Raw genomic sequence first — 22,097 nt, forward strand, 5'->3', positions numbered from 1 at the left:
TCTTCATTAACATATTTATGGAGGTTTCTCAGGTTGATTTCCCACCTTTCCAAACGATTCTGTGCAGCAGACCCTTCCAGGGCTCGGGTTCGTGACAGGAAACTCTTCCTCGAACCAAGTCGTCGGTCAGCAGGCTGGTGTCCATATAAAGGATGACGCATGTCCTTTTCTTGCTTGGTTTTTTCGACTTCGGCAGCGATGTCACGTTGTATGTTGGGCGGTGCGATCCCCATGATTTAGTACATCTTGTGCACTGAGGTTGGCCTCAAGCATCCGGTAACAATCCGTGCTATTTCATTCACCGCGACATCAACTTTTCTCACGTGTGTTGGTGCAGACCATACTGGAGCGGCGTATTCCACGCCTGACACACTGAGTGCAAGGGCTGAAGTTTTCTCTCAGGACTACAACACCTTGGACAAGTCATCTACCATTTTTTGAAATGTGCACACCAAAAATGCTATCCATGTCACAAAATCAGTGACTAACAGTTCGTGATGATGGTGGATATTGTCTGGATAACATTGGATGGTATGCCTTAGTGCTCTCCAAACAGTAGTGTGTGGAATGCATTCATTTTTGGTTTCATTAAAACCCCATATCATTTCAGGCACGTGTGTCAAGTTTTACCTTACTACCTACATTATTCCGTGAATTAGTGCATTTTCAGATGGTAACGGACCTTTGGGCTACCTTGTATATCGTTCTCAAATGGCTGTTAGAGGGCAAACTTAATTATCACTTTGAAATATCTCAAGATAGGGCGTCTAAAAGCACAGAATGTTGTAAAATATCTGAACACTAGGAATAGAAGAGGAGGTATATCCATTATGTTGCAGAAATACGCTTTTTTGGCTGTAGTTAGATTATAGATGTGTTAAATACAGTTCAACTGGATTTTCCTACACTTGTGTTGCACTCTGAAGGCACACAGTTATTTATTGGTGCTTGTAAAATGAGTCACACACTCCCATTCCATGCAGACCCGGGAAACATACCAATAACCTTCCACCAATTGTTCTTAGGGTGGCGATATACATACTTTAGTTACCTGTACTTCCACATTCAAAATGAAATTTTACAATAATCTGAGAACAGCATTGCATTGTTGAACCAATGTATGCCAGAGATGTAAGTCAAAGATATCCTTGCGTAGGCCTACTTTACTATTTTATCAATCTTGTCTTTAATTTTGAGGGTTATCCATAAATTAAGGTCTCCAATGCTTTTTCAATGAGTAAACATTTTATTGCAAAACCAATTACAGATTCCAAAAGCTTGGACTTTTAGCTATTTTTCAATGTAGTCCCCATCACAGTCAATGTGTTTTTGGAGATGGTCCTAAAGCTTTTTCATATCCATGTCTTACCACTCTCCCGCCATCTTGTGCAGGAAGGGATGGGCAGCTGCCTTCAGCTCTTCATCACTTGAGAATTTCACTACCCCCAAGTATTGTTTCAAGTTGGGGAACAGATAGTAGTCACTGGAAACCAAATCGTGGCTGTTTGGAGGATGGTCAGTGATTTTCCACCTGAGTTTGGTAATGTGAGAGTGGGAATTTTCATGGTGCTAGTGAACTCTCTTTGTCAGCCAACCCATCCTTTTCTTCTGTATAGCCCAGCATAGCTTTGTTAGTGTCTCACAGTGCTTTGCTGTGTTGATTGCTGTATCTCTTTCCAGGCAGTTGAACAGCAGAACTCCATTCCCATCCCAGAATACCAAAGCCATTGTTCTTTAGTCCCTGGTATGAAGTAGTGGACCCAAGTCTCACCCCTGTTGCAATTGAATCCAGAAATTCCTCACCCTCTTGCTGGTAATAGCACAGAAACTTGTGAGCACTTTGGAAGCATTTCTTTTGTATTCATCGGTGAACACCCATGGCACACGCCTTGTGATACTTCAAATGTGCATCAAAATCTTGTCCATAGTAGTCTTAGAGATGTCCCCTATCAGTTTCGTAATCTCTTTCACAGTCATATGCCAATCCACAAGCAAAACTTCTTTGACTTTCATCATTGTCTCGCCTGAAACTGATGGATGCCCATGGCCAGCCTTGTCGTACACATTTGTACAGTCATCTGTGAACTCCCTTCATGACTTATGCACATTTTTTATATCCATACACTTTTCTCCTTGCATATTGGTCAACTGGTGATGGATTTCAATAGGGGCTGACCCCTAAACCACAGAAATCTAATCACAAAACACAGTTCATACTTGGTGGGAGTGTTGATTTTCCCTTCTATTGTAAATGGCTGCTACGCCAAGAATTAGCATTGCAGAGAGGTGGGGCTGGCAAGAATAGTAGTATGGGAAGCAAGGAACACAGCACTATTGTCAGATTTAAGCTAGCTCACTCTGTCTGATGGGTGCTCATTGCAGACCTTACTTTATGGACAACTCTGGTATCATAACCCTAAAGAATTCTCTATATCTATTTCTGAACTTGTTCCAATCGTGCAGACAGTGAAGTACATTATAGAGTGGATCTGTCATGTCAACAGAAGCTGAACTGTCCAGGAAATAAATATGACTGGAGGAACAATTTCCGGACACTAAAACAAAATGGTCGCACTGACTTTCCTGAAGATAGTGTCATTTAAGAGAATCAGCTTGCTTTGCTCGTGCCACAATGCTTACCAAATTTGCATTGGCACAGTTCCATTTATTTATAAGAAGGCAACACTCACCTTAGCTCTCTGCCTTTGATTACAGTGAAAGTCGGTGAACAATAAATAAAAAAAAAAAAAGTAGTTGAGTATATTGCTTGCCATTACACCTAGATAAAGCATCAATAATTGCAAGATGTTTAACCTTTTGAGTGAGTGGGCTATTTGAAGGGAGGGGCTGGGAAGCTGCTGTTACTATGTTCTCGTACACATATGTCATATGTTGCTAGAATCACTAGATGTATATATGCAAAATGTGTTCTTAATCATCCTACATGAGTTCCTTTTAATTCTTAACTGTTAAAATTGTATATGTAGTTCTAAGTGGTGTATCTCAGTTTCATTGTATAATGAACTGAAAATTTTGGGATTACAATTAGGTATAAACGTTTGGAATAGTCAGTCCATACAGCTGCTTAGCTGTTGTTTGTGATGATTGTGATTCAGACCTTTACAGTTTGGTGGTAGAATGTCAGTAATAGTCGTAACATCTTGTAGCATCTGAAACTCATTGTAATCTGCAGTAATAGTTGACAAAACCAACTTGTGAAAATAACAGATCATCTGTAAATGGGAACATTTATGTGTATAAACATGTAATTATTGCTCATATTTCTCTGTTATTGCAAGTTACTATTCCATTTTACTGATAGTAATTTCATCTCAACAGGACAGTATAAGCCGTTCATCAGATTCAAGTCAAGTGGCAGATTTGACCAGGAGCATTAGTCACGACAGCAGCAAAGAGAGGAAAGAATCTCGTGGGTCTGACAGGTCAAAGAAAAAATCATCCTGGTACAATGTGCTCTACCCCACGTACAAATCACGCAGTGAAGATTTTAAACGACTTTTCAAGGATGTGCCTCAAGAGGAACGTCTTATAGTTGGTTAGTTAAGACATTAGTGGTGTTGCTCTTGTTTCTGTTCTTTCCACCTTCTCAGATTTTTATTAATGCAGATCCTCCCATTGTTTTAGATGAATAAGGTACAAAGTTATTTGTACAAGGCAGGCTTTCATGGCCAGTATTTGTGTTGTTCATGATATTTGTTTTATGGGTATAAGGTCATTATCCAAGGCATATTTCACTGCCTAACATTTTATCTTCCAATGCTGGTGACATCAAAGATGCTAACAACTCAGGAAACAGATACAATCTCAGATGAGTTCAGGTATGGGATGAGGGAACCACTATGGCTTTATCAAGATCTAATCTTTACAAAGCTGGGATGTACAGAGAGCCCAATGAAATTCAAAAACACAAGAATAACTTTAAGAGAAAAGAAGAATGCTTGAATTGGATAAGCTACGGGCCTTAGTACTAAAAAAAAGCCCTGGAACACACTTCAATGCAACTCTGTGATCTTAGGAAGCAGTTTGATGATTTCATGGACTGGCCATTGCCTATATACATGTAACAGTTTGGCTTGCTGAGCTTGTTAGAGATTGTAGTTGCTTTCTGAGTTATTGCCTCTGGCATCGCCTCCAACATTGGAAGATGAAATGTTAGGCAGAGAAATATGCTTTGGACCATAGCCTAAGGCCCTGAAACAAATATCAACAAAAGGTTCAGATTTATGTTGCTAAAATACATGCATATACCTATAGGACTATCAGGATGATCACTGCTCCAGTGTGCTTTGATGTTAGCACTGAAGTGCAGTGATGAAATTGCAGCATTTTTGAAAGATGTTATAAGTTAGATGCCATCTCCTTGTGCATCACGTTTTTTACTAATACGATTACAACAACATTAAGTAAGAAGTCACTCCATATTATTTTTGTGTGTCACTTTCCTGTTGTTGCAAAATTTTATCGTACTCAAAATATATGTCAGTAACTGTTAGGAATAGACTGATATTAATGTGATAACCTCTGCCTGAAAACTGCCAATCCCCCCCCCCTTTTCTCTTCTCTCTCTCTCTCTCTCCCTCTCCCTCTCTCTCTCTCTCTCTCTCTCTCTCTCTCTCTCTCTCTCTCTCCCTCTCCCCCCCCCCCCCCTCTCTCTCTCTCTCTCTCTATCTATCTCTCTCTCTCCCTCTCCCCCATATATGTATAATCACACAGCATGAAGAGAAAATAAGTCATGTTTACAAACAGTAATTAGTATGAAAATTATATGCATTAATGATGAATTTTGTGGCTTAACTTCTCCAGCTTGCTACAGGAGAGTCATTTGTTTCACATTGAACTGATTCATGTATGTCATTTTTCTTTGTATTCTTTGCAGGATCGTTTTAGTTGTTGTAATATATGTTACTTGTCTATCAGTTGAATAATGTAGCAAAATGTACTGTATAATTTGCCAACAGATGTACTGCTTCTGCTGAAAGCTACTAAAACAATGGAAACAATTATCATCAGTGTCTTTTTGTGAGCTGTGATGCTTGTCATATGTACGTGGCGACTTTCATTTGTTACTTCTGTTAGGAAGTTAGCCTGTAGTATGCAAGGTTGTGTATTTCAGATTCATCTGGACCATTATCTGAACATGTGTGAAACAAAGTGAAAGATATGTTTGACTTTCCAGAGGAGGAGATTTTGAAATGTGATAAGTTGGTGCAATTCTATTAACAACTACCAATTTATTAGGTGTATCAAGAATGTGTGTCCATTCTATAAGCAGAAAAATTCATGTGTGGCGTTACTGGCAAAGTTAACTGGAAATTCGATACTCAGTAATACATATCTACAAACACTGAATAAGTCGGTGCAGCTTAAGCATATTGTAGTGTGGCAAATGTTTATAAAGCTCCTTGGTATGCAACTAGGTAGTCACATGTCCATCATTAATATTTGGCAGCTAGATCTGCTGTCCTTAAGGCCAATTATGAATCAGATCAAATAAAATTTGGTAGGTATGAAGCATGCATATGCTACCGCATCACCACAGTTTTGAATCATATTGTGTGAACAGTGTCTTGTGCAGATTGTCACCAGAATGCTTAGTCATATTGCTAATATGTTAAGTGTGGAACATTTTACTACCAAACCTACATTCTTGAGAATGTTATAAAAATTAAGATTTGCAGGAAGAACTGTAGAACTTGACAATTGTGACATCAGAACTGCCACAGTAAGAGCTAGAATGACTTAAATCTGCCTGTTACTATATAGAGTGGACTAGCAGTGCGTGCTAGAAAGTACTGTGATTTGATCATTAATCTTTGACAATGTTTCCAACTGAAAGTTAAGTTTATGTGTGGCATATACACAAAGGAACATAGGTGTTCATCAGGTTGCTATGAATAATTAAACATTTGACTCTGTGGTGCAGTTGTTACTGTTGTGTGGTGATCCATTGTTGCTCTCTAGTGTACAGTTAAATGCTATGATCACGTGAGTATATTAATTGACTAGTTCAATCCTTCAAGGTGGATATTTCGCAATGATGAGAGAATCTCCAAGAATGAAATTCTCTAGGTATGGTGTAAGCCCTGACAGTAAAGACTAAACCCAAGTTTCATCAACCTGAGGTACTCTCCTAGGGACTGCTGGGTCACAGCTATCTGTTGTTATTAAAACTGCTTGTTTTGGTGCCAGTTGTTGGATGCCATAGCGAAATTTAATTTCTTACAGAAAGTAGAGATCCCAGCATTACTGTCAAGATCTCAAGAAATTCTTCTATCTTATGGTGAGCAGTTCACAGATAATTTGGTTAGATACTGAGGACGAACACTTAAGCAGTCTTTGGGCATACCTGTATCTCAGTCATTTGTCTGGCTTTTCCAGTCAAATGAGGCTGCCCTTCACTGTACATGTGCTTAATTGGTGGGAATTGTATACATAAAAAGATAACACCCTTATTATTTCTGATGTATGTGTAATGTTACTGTCCACTCAACAAGGATAACTTGGAAATCTAGCACTTGAACTTTATGGCAGTAATAAGTAAAATGGTGACACACTGCAATTTTTTTTTTAAATAAAGAGAAGTTGTTCCTATCCAGTGGAGGTTGTTGTTGTTGCACTAAAGTACTCAGTCCCAGAGAAACATGGTTCGAATCTATCAGTGCTATTTGGCACCACTATTTGTCCAACAAGAGTAACAGAGTTTGTACTCAGTCCCTGTCATCAGAATGTGTGCCAATATCAATAGCCAACACTGATGCATTCGTACCACACACACACACACACACACACACACACACACACACACACACACACACACAAAATTCATACTCGCTCTGATCATTATTGTGCAACACTTTCTCCACAAGTACTCATGAGTAATTTAGATGACACATAATAAATGACCTGTCATAAGTAAAAGATGAGAACTAGGTAGTTATTGTGTTTGCCAAGTGCCAATTGGGAATCCCTAAATGACATTATGATGGAGGTTGTTAGGGTTTTCCTAAATAACTTCATATCGGTACTGGAATGGATCCATGAATAAGGAAGTTACAGATTTCTACCTTCATACTTATGTAGTTGAATTTCCCCATTTCTTGTGATTGGATAGAGAGAGATATTCTTCTTTGCATTTTCTGTAGTTGATCTGTCATGTGGTTCCTCTCATTGTTGACACCACGTAGCAGAAAGTTGATTTTAATGCCCTCTGTAGTGCTCCCTGTTAGCAGATCAACTGGTAGAGACCAGTATTCAAATGAAGACTTTACAGTAGCTACTAAGAAGAGAAAAACTGTCTCATAATGCCAACTGAATGTATTGTGACATTGGTATGTAATTCAGGTCTGGGTGTGTCATGTCTCCAGCATGATCCTCCACATTAATGATGGACCAGTTATACAATCTTCAATATTAAGTTTGATGCCAGTGTACTCTTAATGCAGTGGGGATTTTCCTGTTGTAGTTAAAGATAGGCTGATAGCTAGTCAAAGATTGACATTCAGATTAACTGTGGGAAACCTGACAGTATGTTGTTGTTATTTTTTCAATAATGCTCATGTTTAGGAAACCAAACTGCAATTACTGAAAGCATTTCTACACTATATTAATGTGACCACCTGTCAAAAACCTAAATAACCACCCTAAGTCTAACCACCTTTTGTGGCACAGACATCCAGGAAGCTAGTCATTGAGGTTCTGGAAGGTACCAACAGGGATGTGGAGCCATGCCGACCCCAGTGTCATGGCTAGCTGCACTACATTTCTCAGTTGAGGATTGATGGCACGAACAGCCCGCTCGTGGTAGTCCCACATGTGTTCTGTTGGATTTCAATTAGAGTTTTGTGGCCAGGGGAGTATGGTAAACTCATCCTGGTGCTCTTCAAACCAGACATGTACAATGCAAGCTGTGTGACATGTTGCATTGTCCTGCTGATACATGCCATCATTCCGAGGAAAAACAAATTGCATGTAGGGGTAGACAGGGTCCCCAAAGATAGAGGCAAACTTGTGTTGATCTGTTGTGCTATCCAGAATGATAAGGTCACCCAAGAAATGCCACAAAAACATTCCCCAGACCATAAAGTTCCCTCTTTGTTTGCTTTCAGAAGTTCCACACCATACACGTGAATGGCCATCTGTCTAGTGGAGCATAAAATGTAATTCATCTGAAAAGGCCACATGGCACCACTCAGTGGAGGTCCAGAAGTGGCACTAGTGGGCAAATTCGAGCCTTCGTCATCAATGAACAGACACTATCTGTTGATACCATCGTACTGCCCATGGAAATTTTCCCTCCTAACACACAGCAGATCACACACATGCACACTGTTATGGGGGAATTCTTTGCTGTAGATCTCTCTTTAGGCTCTCCTGACCAGATACTGCTCAATGGGAAGTGGCCAAACTTTTCAGTTCAGTGCTCACTTTGCCATCTGGCAACATCTGTTAGAAAGAGGAGTACTTGAAAGAAAGTTATAAAAATTATTATTTATTAAGGCAATATTGACACTATAGAGCCAGCTGGCTTTGTTCAAACATCAAGTTTGTGTAAACAAATAGATGAAGTGTATTATGATTGAAACCCATTATATTGTTGTCATCCATCCCCATACTCTTATGGTCAGCTTCAAAAGCAGCTTGTTCCCGTATAAAATAAGGGATCATAGTAAGCAGTAATTGTTAGACACATGGCGCTACAGAAATTTGAATTTGTACCAGCTGCAGAGGAGTCACATCTTTTCAGGAAGTGAGGCATAATCTTCCCCAATGATTAGAACTAGATGATGACATCAGAACTGCTGAACACCATATCTTGTGCCATGAATACAATTGTTACGTCGAAGATTACGAACAGTGAGAGATGGAAGGTGTCCATCCACCATTGAAATACTGAATGGAAACCTGAACAACACCCAAAAAAATGTAGCTTAGATAAAAATTTTGCATTTTGTCTGAGTTACTGTTGCCACTGCTTGGGCTCCAGACTTCTGCGACTAATGAGAGTTAATGAAGGAGGCACTTTTTACTTCAGTTCCACAGTGGCACATCTTATGCCTGCCACTTCTTCATTTGGGAGCTACATTTTCATTTTCTGTAGTATGAAACAACATAAGGTCCAATAGGATGTATTACAACAATGGGACCTATCAATTTTTCATTCAATCTAGGTTCTGTACCTGACTAGAGCTCCAACCTGAGTCAGTGCCTTCCATAATTAGCAGTCTTCTAGTAATGTCATTCTGATGTGATTTGAGTTGTTCTGTATGGTAATTTAAAGGGTTCACATAGAAAATACTTTTACATACAGAAGAAGGGAATCCAGATTTGAGTTATGATCTGCTATAGGTTTTTTTTATTTATCATGAATATTCAATATCCTTAATGATGGACTTTGTTTTATGGGCAACAGGTTATTGGTGTCATTTGCTACTGTTAGAAGGTTTACAGTTCTATTTGAAGGTATAAGATAGCCTTGAGAAAAGCTGCAGTTTGTGATAACTACTTATCTTCATGCTGTACATCCATTCTAGTCTGGTGAGTGTGAAATAGTGACAGTTTATCACAACCTCTGAAGCTAAAGAATAAAATACATCAGTCACACGTGTTACTTCTAACAGCCTTTGCTACAGCTCCTAATGATATAGTTTTTGCGATGATGGTCCTCAAACTTCCTCTTATGCATCGGAGAACTTACGTGTTTCCTGCTTCTCTTTCAGTACATTAGTGATGACTCATCAGTTGCAGCTATTGATTTAAAGCCTGGCAGTGTAGCCTGTGCAAGATATTTTAAATATAACTGCAACAGAAATATAAATCCAAGTAGACAGTCTTTCCATACCTATTATTCATTTGAAGTTCCTTGTGGGACACTCACTTGGACTCACAGCCAAGAGAAGTGGGCATAAATCCCCTATTTGACCATCCTAGTTTTATTCTCCTGTGGCTTTGAATGGAAGACTTCTGTGGATGCTCAGTTATTGTGTCTTTGTTCTTTAGTTATAGTTCTTGTTGAAAGGTTAAATATGAATGATGAGGAAATTGTAGTGATGAGGTGATAGGTGTAATTTTATCATTAGTTTTAATGTACCTAGTTCACTTAAGTGTATTGTGTACATGGTCCATCAGAAACTTGCATGGGTGCAAGTATCATTCTGTTGGGTGCTACGTGGCACAAAGTGCTACTCTTGGGTACTCCTTAACGTTGCTGTGGGGGTTCAGCATCATGTATTAACTGAGAGGATGGGTGACGGGAAGAACAGATAGTCAGACTAACCACCAATCAGATCTTCTAATATATGCATAGTACAAAGTCATTTAACACAGCTTGTGTCCATACGATGAATGGAGTACTGCTTGTAGATGATTTAAATATGTGTGGTCATTGTTGTTTTCTGCTTTCAGTCTGCATGTTTTAGGAAATAATATTTTTAATGTTTGAAAAATCTATGGTATTAAATAAAGCACACGTACCTTCTAATATGTGCCACATCTGAACAAATCAGAGATTTAGGCCAATTTTAACTAGCTAAGGATTTGGCAGACCTGAGGGTTGAGCAGGAGGCTAGTGAGCAGCGCCTGTCCTTTGTAACCATAAGAGCTTTGTATGTGCTTCAGTGATCACTATCTGGTGAGACTATAGAATAGTGTGTGTCATAATGGACAGGGTCCACGGCTTAATTGACACACACACACACACACAAATAAATTTTTATCTGGACAATCGCTAGAGAATATATCACAACCCATATGAATTGTCCTTGACCAAATAAGCCACAATATCTTCTGAATTTAATTGGTCAAAGGAAAAATATAAAAATGCAGTATGTGAAGAAGGCTAAAAGATTACAGACACCTAAAAAACTAGACTGACGGATGCAGGATATTTGTGGAGATAACTGGGGGGGGGGATTGCCGATTGCCACGACATACCCCGTTGTGCACTAAAATCTTGAAAAATCTGAGAGACAAAGTGTGGGCCATTGTCTGTCACCAGGGTGTGAGGGAGGTTATTAATGGCGTGCACCACCAATTCTGCCATCGTACAGCAGCAGTTTGTGATGTATGGAAACAGAGTAGACTCCTATGACCACCAACCAATAAGCATCCAGCAAGGGGCCTGCAAAATGTAAGTGGACACATTTCCACAGCTGTGAAGCTTTTTGGCCGCAGAGACTACCATTGCTGTGGAGTGGTCTGGTGTCCTGCACACATAGAGCAAGCAGCAGTTAAATGTTCAATCTCATCATCTAGCCTGGGCCAATGGACATGTTGGCAAACCAGCATCTTTGATCGTTGTTCTCGAACCCCCACCCACCAATGGCCATGATGTAGGAGATGAAGAATATCTCACTGGAGAGAGACCAGGAGACCACATGTGTGTGCGGTGTATTCTGTAGACAACAAAATGACACCTGAGGTGCGACACAAAATAATTGCGGAGGGCTCCCAAAGCTCCAGCATGTGACCACTGTGGCCAACTTCCTGAATATACTATAAAAATGGGATCAGAATTGCTGACAGGATCGACGTAGGAACTGATAGTATGGAACCCATTCAATATCTTTCTTTCCCTTCAAGCTGGAAACAAAGTATGTCATCCTGATCAAAGCTGGGAATGGGTCCCATCAGAAGGTGTGACAGAGTATCAGCATTAGTATGTTGAGCTGTAGGATGGAAGTGAATCCTGTAGTGATACAGACTGAGGGACAGAGCCAACCATTGAAGTCTACCTGGCAGTTGCGCCACAGGTTTAAAAGAGAGTAACTAATGATTTGTGATTAATTACTAGATGAAATTTGACACCACATAAAAACATGTGAAACTTCTTGATAGTATAAATAATAGTGAGGTCCTCCTCCTGTATTTGAGAGTAATTCTGTGCTGCATTAAGTATCTTTGATGCAAAAGCAATAGTCTGTTCCAAATCATACGTATGTCATTGAGACATACGCCATACTTAGAGGCATCCATAGCAGCAACAAGCTGACGACCAGGCTGATAGGTGGCAAGCATAGAGTGAGAACACAGATTGTCTTTCAATTTACAGTACACTTGTCCACATGCAGGCACCCAAACTAATGATATGCCTTTCTTGAGCTATTGAGAGGACATGATACTGTAGTTGCTTGTGGCAGGAACTTCTGACAATACACAATTTCACCTAAAAATGCCTGGAGCTCATTCACATTAGTTGGACAAGGTAGCACCTCAGTATTTGCAGTATGACCATTGATCTGCTGTGTCCTCTGATGGGAAATAATGTGCCCCTAGGTATTCAATAGATGGTTGGAAGAAATACGATTTAGCCATATTGCATTTGAGATGCTAAAAGTTGTGGAGATGGTCCTCAGTGGTGGCACCAGTGTCGGCAATTTTGTCGAGGTAGTTGATACACGAAGGGATGGGTTCCCTGACACCTATTGCTGTAAGCTATCTAGTTCTTCTTTTACTTGATCACGAAGCATAACTTAATAGATGGCACAAAGTAAGACGGTGGAGGGGAACTAAGGTGCAAGTAAATGTTAGAACTCAGAACTGACGCTAACAGTTGAATATGTGTGCTGTTGATACACACATTGATGAGCAATTTGTCAGAAAAAGTTGCAAGACTGTCCTACACGTGCCTAACAACGTTAATGTCCATAGCCTGAGGGTTCTATGTCACAGCTGGAGCTGACCTGAAGTTGCACACCATAGCTACACATCCTTTCTTGTGAGAGTGAAGGCAATAAGCGCAACACTGAGGGTAGGCTAACCAGTTGTGTTGAATAAAATAAGCTGGGCAAAAAGGCAGGTGCCTGCAGAAGTTTGTTTGCTTTGGCCATGTTTGTATGGAGCACAGCAGCTGTTGTGCTGTACCGTCACGACTTCCACCTCTGAAGGGGTGCTGGGATGTGTGTGTCTACTGTTCTCTAAGTTGACAGCAGCCATGTCAGCCTGGGAATCTGATGGCCTGCGGCCCGGGAAACTTCAAATGCTTATGCCCTGTTAAGTACTTCTTCTAAGGAGGGTCTTCAAACTGCAGTGCCCGTTGGCAGATACCTTTATTGAGGGTTAATGGAGTAATAGTGTCCCGAACTGTTGTGTCCGTGTTATAGTCCTTAGATTGAGCAGTAAAGAAATGTCACTTTTGGCTTAAACTTTGCAGCTCCACAGCTCAAATCAGATAAGTTTGATGAGGTTGCTTTCTACACTAATAAAACTCAACTCTTGCAGAAATCATATAGGTATTCTTGTGATGATAACAGGAAGTCAGCAGATGACAAATTTCCTCGAATGACTTAAGATGCAGAATCCTGAAGGGGGGTTCTAACATCCCTAACAAGTGGTACATTTGGATAAATATCCATGGTAGAAATAGAGCTGTAAGAGAGTTGGCTTCTGTTACCTTTAAGACTGGAAAGTGTTGTCATAGGCATTTCTCATACAGTTCCGAGGAATGTATGTAGGAAAAGGTGGTGGGTATACCAGCAAATTTTGGGATCCCATTAACAAGCCTGTCAACACACTGTTCACATAACTGTGTGTTCCTGCTGCTGTATTTCCAACCACCTCTGGCTTTCCAGTTGCTGCTACAGTAAACTCTGAAGAACGACGTCCAAGGATTCTCCTGTAGAGATTGCATCATTGTCAGAAAACATACATGAGTAACAAAACCAGTTCGTCGCAGCTTGTGTGGAAACACATAAACAATACATTTAAAATAATCAAATCAATTTAAGTTCCGTACAGAGTGCTTGTACATAACTAGGCTGAGTCCAAGCAAGTAACAAGCATCCCAAGAGTTGAGTCCAGTGAGCACATTAGTGAATCATAACAGAATGAAGAAGACAGTCTTCTACTCAGGGATTGTAATACATAGGTTGGTAGTCTTAGTCATGAAGTGGCACTGGCTGTTGGCTGCATATACCAACCTCGATGCGCAGCAGTGTCACTGTTTTATCATGCTGCCTCGTGGTGTGTGCAAGTGGTGTTGCCACGTGGTGTGTGGAAGTTGAATTGCAACAAGATGAGCCATTGCCTTGTTTCTTGTTATGTTCACCAGTGATGTGCTGGTGTGGTTGACACGGTAACATGGAGGACCACAAGAAGCACCAGTATGAATATTGTGAGCTCAGATGGGAAACAAGTATGAAGCAAAGAAGGGAAGGCAGAAAGGTCAAAGAAATATGGAAAAGGGCTACATAAAGGAAAGAGATACTTGAAGACAGTATTATGGAAGGGGAAGAGGAAATGGATGAAGATAAGGTAGAGGATACAACACTGTGAGAAGAATTTGACATAGCACTGAAAGACCCAAGAAGGAACGTGGCACCTGGAGTAGACTACATTCCCTCAGAATTATTGAGATCCTTGGGATAATATACCGTGACAAAACTATTCCATTACAAAAATTGAAATTTTCGTAGAAGCTGACCTTGGGGATGATTGGTTTCAGCTCCAGAGAAACGTGGGAACAGAAAAAGCAGTACCGATGCTTCTTAAAAAATCATGGAGCATAAAACGTAATTCATCTGAAAAGACCACCTGGCACCACTCAGTGGATGTCCAGAAGTGGCACTGGGGTGCAAATTCCAGCATTTGTCATCAATGAAAAGATACTATCTGTTAATAGCATCATACTTCCTATGAAAATTAAGCTCTCCTGTGCAGACACTGCTCAGTGGGAAGTGGCCAAAATTTTCACTTCAGTGCTCACTTCCCCATCTGCCAATACATATTAGAAAGAGGAGTGCTTGAAAGAAAGTTATAAAAATTATTGTTGAAAAAAGGCAGACCTACATTTATAGCGTTTGTAAATTTTAGGAAAGCTTGACAGTAATGGGGTTAAAATACAGTGAGTGGAATGTTACATACAACTACTACAGAAACCAGACTGCAGTCAAATGACATGAAAGGGGGACAGTAATTGGGAAAGGGAGTGAGAAAGTGTTGTGCCTATCCCCAGTGTTAATCATACTGTACATTAAGCAAACAGTAAAGGAAGCCAGGGAGAAATCTGAAAAGGCAATTAAAGTCCAAAGAGAAAAAATTAACACTTTCGAGATTTGCCAATGACATTGTAATTCTCTCAGAGATGGCAAAGGTCTTGGAGGATCATTCGGGATGGAATGGATAATGTCTTGAAAATGGCCTATAAGATAACCTGTGAAAAAATTAAAACTATGGTCATTGATTGTAATCAAATTAAATTGGGGAGCATTTAGGAAATTAGATTAGGAAATGAGATACTAAAAGTAGTGGATAAATTTAGCTATTGGAGCAGTGAAATAACTGGTGATGGCAGAAGTAGAGGGGCTATACAATGCAGACTGGCAATAGCAAGAAAACTGTTTGTGGGAAAGATAAATATTTTAACACAGAATATAAATGGAAGTGTTAGGAGTCTGCTTTCAAGTTATTTGTCTTGAGTGTTGCCTTATACTGAAGCCAGACATGGCTTATAAACTGTTCATGCCAGAAGAGAATAGAGATGTTTGAAGTACGTTGCTCCAGAAGAATGCTGAAGATTATATTGTCTGATCAGATAACTGATGAGGAGCTACTGATCTGAACTGGAGAGAGAAGAAATTTATGGCACAACTTACTTAAAGAAGGGATCTGTTGATGGGACACATCCTGAGATATTGAGGAATAGTCAGCTTGCTAATAAAAGGAATTAAGAGTGTAAAAATTATAGAACAAGATAAAGGCTCAAATACAGTAAACAGGTTCAAATCAAATGGATGTAGGTTGCTGTAGCTGTGTAGAGCAGAGATGGCGAGACTTGCACAGGACAACTGAAGACCAGCACCTCCCCCCCCCCCTCCCCCCACTCCAGCACCAGCACCAGCATTAGTGGTGTGGTATGGAGCTCGATCATCATCTGCTGCTGAGGTAGATACTTGGGGAATGTTATATAGACAAAAATCAAATCTTCTATTATATTCTGAACACTAGGCAGAACACGCACTCCAGCATTGCTGCAGGGTCATTGATTGCCATTGATTTCTTGGTGTACTGTTAAAGTTCACACTCGCTGCTCAGTGGGAAGCTGTTGTGTACTTCATGATATGTACACAAGTAGAAGGTTGAGTAATATCTGAGAGGGAGCAGCTGAAATTAAATCAATAACTAGCAGGCCTAACTGCATGCAGTGTGGCGAACTGGTTGTATTTGAATGTTATAATAGCATCCAGAAATAGACAGATCACATTACAAATAGTCTCCACCATATTGCTGAAGTGTCCATCTTGAAGTTTTCAAGCCAACTATGAAGAGTGATTGCACCTAGTAGACTGCATAGCATTGATAATCAGTCTTTCAGATGGTGAGGGACCAATTGTCATCCAACTGTTTAGCAGAAAAAGAGGGTGTGGTATGAATTCCTGAGCAGTCTAAATTTTGCCATACATTCTAGAATTTGTTGGAGAGGTGAAATGCACAGTGGAAATCTCCAGCTCACTCCAGGAGTCATAGTTTAGACTAGGGTACAACATTTTACAGAAGTGACCACTACTGTCATCCAGGATCATCTTCCATCATCATGGAAAAGTTGCTGAGAGGGTAGATAGGACTTTAGTAGTTGTAACTATGCAAAATGTTACAACTGCTCTGTATTCAGCATTAGCTGTGGTGTGTGACACATTATCTGGTCATGATAAGATGTGTTACAAGAAGTTGATACTTCCTTGCCCTGTTCATATGCATGTAGGAAATGGAAGACTTCCTTGGCTCTTGGTGGGAAGCAATACTCATTCCCCTCCCGAAGCCAAGTAATATCTACTTGTTTGAGAGGTTGTTATAGTGTCACCCTTGTGTGGGAATACCTTGGGGCTTGTGGTGAGCAGTTGTCTTGCCTGGTATGACCCATTCTCAAGTACTGCTTAAGTATTGGTATCCCCTCCATGTCAGATTCTAGGAAGACATTGAAGCAATTGAAAGGCGTGCTGCTAGTTTGTTACCAGTATGTGTGATCAACATGCTAGTATTATGGAGATGCTTCATTAACTCAAATGGGAATCTCTGGTGGGGAGACAAACTCCTTTTCGTGAAACACTATTGAGAAAATTTAAAGAAATGGCATTTGTGGCTGAGTGCAGAATGTGTCTACTGGTACCACTGTACATTTTGGGTACAGACCATGAAGACAAGAAAATAGGGTTGTATGGAGGGGTATATACAGTCGTTTTTCCATTCACTCCATGTGGGACTGGAGCAGGATACCGAATGTCTAGTAGTGGTACTACGTACCCTCTGCCATACACTGTCTGGTGGCTAGCAGAGTATTTATGTAGGTGTAGATATGCTGATTACGCAGCAAAAATAAATAGATTTGAGAATTGTAAGGTAAAGGTTTAAGCATTTTAGCTTCAAGAATATAAAAAAATAAAAGTTTTCACAAAGTAGATTTTTATCCCCTTAAAATCACTGAATATAAGAAGAAATTGCCAAAAAACTGTCAAAAAGTAAACATCCAATTATTTTAAGGAGGTGGTTTCACTGTGGAGTATGATATTAACAATTTTCTCAAAATTGACCTTTATTATCATAGTAAGAAGTGATTACAGAAAAAAATTGGCAAAGAGTAAACAGTCAGTTGTTTTGAAGTTGTGGTTTCACTTTGGAACTACTTGGACATACAGTTTTCAACCACCCATCATTTCATGAGAAATATTTGAAACAATTTTGCATTTTTCCTAGACACTGTTTCACATCTCGAAACTTCCACAAACTCTTAATGCCTAAAACAGATTAGTCCTAAATAAAAAGCAAGGACCTGAAATTCAATAAATTTACATCAAAAGTAAATACTGTTCCAGTTGTTTCATTTCTAAACTACTCATAACAGCAGTAGAACAGACTCAAATTTGTGTTACAATAACTTTAAATACCCTTAACTGTCAGTTTCAGTGATGTCCTCTCTCTGGTCACATTTATATATATCATAATCTCCTACAGTGATGTAGCACAATCTTCACACCGACTGTTACATTGAAAGCTGTGAGTTGCTGCCACAATGCACTTGTGTGTGTGTGTCTTGCAGTAGCATCTGCTGTTCCATTTTAAAGCCATTGGTACAATAAAATAATAATAATAATAATAATAATAATAATAATAATAATAAAATGTTGGTTTCAGGCAGAAACCACTGGTATTTAAAGGTTTAAAGAAAATGTTAAGTTTCCCTACTGTGAGAAAGCCTACAGTAAGGTAGATAGGATGACTTAGTGGGAAATGCTCACTGAGTACAATGTACTCCTAAATTTGTTGAATGCCATTAAACCATTATACAATAACACTGAAGTTGGTATAAATGAAGAATTATTGACTGTAAATGAGACAGTTTGGAAATGGTTGTGATTGGTCATGATATCTTTATTCGAGTGAACGTAGTTACTGCCATCAGCCACTGTGCCAAGTAGAGCTTGGCAGCGGCAGGAGATATGGCATGAATTGGTCCAACTTTCCCGTTTACATGCCCCACACCTTTTGAAAGACAAAAACTGAATTTCAGAAACCATTTTTTGTTGTCGTGTTTATACATTAAGGTCTGAAGCAGATTTGCTTGCCCAGATAAATATGGCATGTAGAAAACAGCTGTTACAGTTTATTATTTAGTCAACACAATCACTATTTCTCTTCAGTTAGGCAAGGTGTAAACAGCTCCAGTCTAATATTCTTATATTTCTTCTTATCCTTCACCATACAAAAAGCCGCTCTGTCCATATTAGCCTACAATTTTTAAAAACAAGACGAAACCGACAGCCCATACAAATTTAAAAACCAATTGCATTTACATGGGAATGAAAATCAATTGAGGAACTGGATAACTGTCAGTCAGAAGCTGAATTCCAGAACCAATTTTGAAGTGCTTACATGACCACCCAGAAGCATTTTTGGGAAATCGGTTTACAAAATCCAGTAATCGGAGCCCCATGTAAACAGCATGATATGTACTGGTTCAAAATCACTGAGTAGAGCTCCCTGGTGTCAAGAAACTTAAAACACAATGTTTAAACACTACTTGACGCCTAACAACATGCCAGCATAATTTCACTCAGTTTTTCATAAAGTTTAAATCGTGGGAAACTTATAAATTTGTTGTCAGAAAATCGGGTGTGATTTATCATTACAAACATAGGAAATTTGATGGACATGTTAAAAAATGTCGTAAACACCGTTAAAACATTAATTCCAGGAACATAAAAGTGGGATTCCACTGTAGTATTACTAGTGTCCTGCGTGACAGAGTAAAGTCATTTAAATACCTGGGCGTAACGTTGCAAAGGGGTATGGGGTGGAACGAGCATGTAAGAACAACGGTAGAGAAGGGGAATGGTTGACTTTGGTTTATTGGCAGGATTTTAGGAAAGAATGATTCCCCTTTAAAGGAGATTGCATGTGGGACACTGGTGTGACCTATTCTTGAATACTGCTTGAGTGTTACGGATCCTTACCAGGTTGGATTGACGCAAGATGTCAAAGCAGTTCAGATGCGGGCTGCTAGATTTATTGTTGGGAGGTTCAAAAAACACTTAAGTGCTACAGAGATGCTTCAGGTACTCAAATGAGAATCCCTGCAGGGAAGGCAGTGTTCTTTTCAAGAAACACTGTTGAGAAAATTTAGAGAACCGGCATTTGAAACTGACTGCCACAGCATTGTACTGCCGCCAACATACATCGCATATAAGCACCATGAAAATACGGTATGAGAAATTAAGACTCATACGGAGGCATGTAGACCATCGTTTTTCCCTCACTCTGTTTGGGAGTGGAACAGGAAAGGAAATGACTCGTATATCTACATATATACTCTGCTAGCCACCAAGCGGTGTGTGGCGGAGGGCACAATTTGCACCAAAGTCATATTTCCCCCCCTTTGTTCCAATCGCGTATCACTTGAGGGAAAAACGACTGTCTGAACGCCTCAGTACAAGCTCTAATTTCCCTTATCTTTGAATGATGATCAATGTGTGATTTGAAAGTTGATGGTAATAATATATCCTCTACATCCTCAGTGAAGATCGGATTTCGGAATTTAGTGAACAGCCCCTTCCGTTTAGTGTGTCATCTATCTGCAAGTGTGTCCCACTTCAAACTTTCTATGAGATTTGTAACGCTCTAATGATGGCTAAATGTATCAGTCATGAATTTTGCCTCTCTTCTTTGGACCTTCTCAATCTCTTGAATCAGACCCAACTGGTATGGGTCCCATACAGACGAACAATACTCTAAGACTGGATGAGTAAACTGCAATCTAGTGTTCGCCTATCCCTAAAATGATGGGTCACTCCTTACTTTATAAATAAAGAACAATATTGATTGATGTAGATGTCTTTAGTCACAAAATACCCTATATTTTAGGCACCTGTTGAATGATGAATGGAGTGGGGAGTTTAAAATTTCGAAAGGTGTCATAGGTGTTCGCCAAGTTATTGGTGAAAAAGAGATTTCAACTGTTATCGGAGTGGCTTGCAATTTTCAGTCCTTGGTATCAGTGATCAATGAGTCTCTTTTATCTGGGAAACAGTGTAAAGTACTCGCATTTTACTGTTGCATGTTATTTAGTAGTTTAGAGCCTGACTCTTTGTTTTATTGGGCAGTGGGGGTGCATGAGCGAATAATAGGAGAGAAGAGTTCCACATACAGAATTATGTTATATATTGACTGCAACTTACTGTTGGTATGAGACATTTTTAACTTCTTTGTTGAGTGCTCTAAGTGTAAACAACACAACCACAAACTTCCAGAATTAGTATATGGTGCCATTTAGTTGCAAGGTTTCTCATTACTTAGAGAAGAACTATCATGTTGCTGGAAGACAGGACTGGAACAAATGGGATGAAATAAAATTAGTTGGTGGTCACCTAACTGACAGGCATTTCTGCTTACATAATTATGGATTAGTGGCATTCTGTGAAAAAGCACAGAAATTGGCTGTATAATATGTGCCTTTCTCCTTTGACACTGTTGTGTACCAATGTGTAATACTTGTTGTTCCTGCTGTGGCCCTGGTGGTGTAACAAAAGGTGAACAGCACAGTTCTTTGGCTTGCTCTTAATCATGTACAAACAAGTGTGTGTGAAGCTTTAAAAATTTTGTGGTTTTTGATGACTAAAAAGTTATTTGTTTTATATGCACTAAATGCTTAGAGCGTACATATTAGAGAGATTTTTTTAATATTTTTAATTTGAGTTGTTTTAACATTTTTAATTTGAGTTGTTTTAACATTTTTAATTTGAGTTGTTTTAACATTTTTAATTTGAGTTGTTTTAACATTTTTAAATTCAGTTGTTTTAACATTTTTGTCACTTTCTAGGTAATCCTACATTCAGTAACATCTAATTGCCATTACTATTTTCCTTCAACATTTATTTCTGTATTGTGCCTCCTCATTCTGCTCCCTCCCCCACCCATTTTACAGCTTGGCGACCATGTTTATTCTCATTATCGTGTCTGTTGTTGTTGTGGTCTTCAGTCCTGAGACTGGTTTGATGCAGCTCTCCATGCTACTCTATCCTGTGCAAGCTTCATCATCTCCCAGTACCTACTGCAGCCTACATCCTTCTGAATCTGCTTAGTGTAAACATTTCTTGGTCTCCCGATTTTTACCCTCTACGCTGCCCTCCAATGCAAAATTGGTGATCCCTCGATGTCTCAGAACATGTCCTACCAACCGATCCCTTCTTCTAGTCAAGTTGTGTCACAAGCTCCTCTTCTCCCCAATTCTGCTCAATACCTCCTCATTAGTTATGTGATCTACCCGTCTAATCTTCAGCATTCTTCTGTAGCATCACATTTCAAAAGCTTCTATTCTCTTCTTGTCTAAACTATTTATCATCCACGTTTCACTTCCATACATGACTACACTCCATACAAATAATTTCAGAAACTACTTCCTGACATTTAAATCTATACTTGGTGTTAACAAATTTTTCTTCTTCAGAAACACTTTCCTTGCCATTGCCAGTCTACATTTTATATCCTCTCTACTTCGACCATCATCAGTTACTTTGCTCCCCACATAGCAAAACTCCTTTACTACTTTAAGTGTCTCATTTCCTAATCTAATTCCCTCAGCATCACCCAACTTA

The 22,097-nt window shown here is 39.5% G+C and overlaps 1 protein-coding gene and 1 long non-coding RNA gene across 5 annotated transcripts in view; one reads left to right on the forward strand and one right to left on the reverse strand.

The window, feature by feature from the left end:
- LOC126297594 (protein Aster-B-like) overlaps positions 1–22,097 on the forward strand; it is a 206,066-nt gene that overhangs the window by 71,200 nt on the left and 112,769 nt on the right. For all 4 annotated transcript variants that reach the window (XM_049988569.1, XM_049988570.1, XM_049988571.1 and 1 more), the window contains one exon: positions 3,340–3,556. In XM_049988569.1, the coding sequence (XP_049844526.1) occupies positions 3,340–3,556 (217 nt within the window). The remainder of the gene's footprint in view (positions 1–3,339; positions 3,557–22,097) is intronic.
- Positions 1–22,097, reverse strand: part of LOC126297595 (uncharacterized) — a 57,579-nt gene that overhangs the window by 32,242 nt on the left and 3,240 nt on the right. The gene's annotated exons all lie outside the window — the stretch shown is intronic.

Source organism: Schistocerca gregaria, chromosome X, assembly GCF_023897955.1.
Source record: "Schistocerca gregaria isolate iqSchGreg1 chromosome X, iqSchGreg1.2, whole genome shotgun sequence".
Taxonomy (NCBI): Eukaryota; Metazoa; Arthropoda; class Insecta; order Orthoptera; family Acrididae; genus Schistocerca; species Schistocerca gregaria.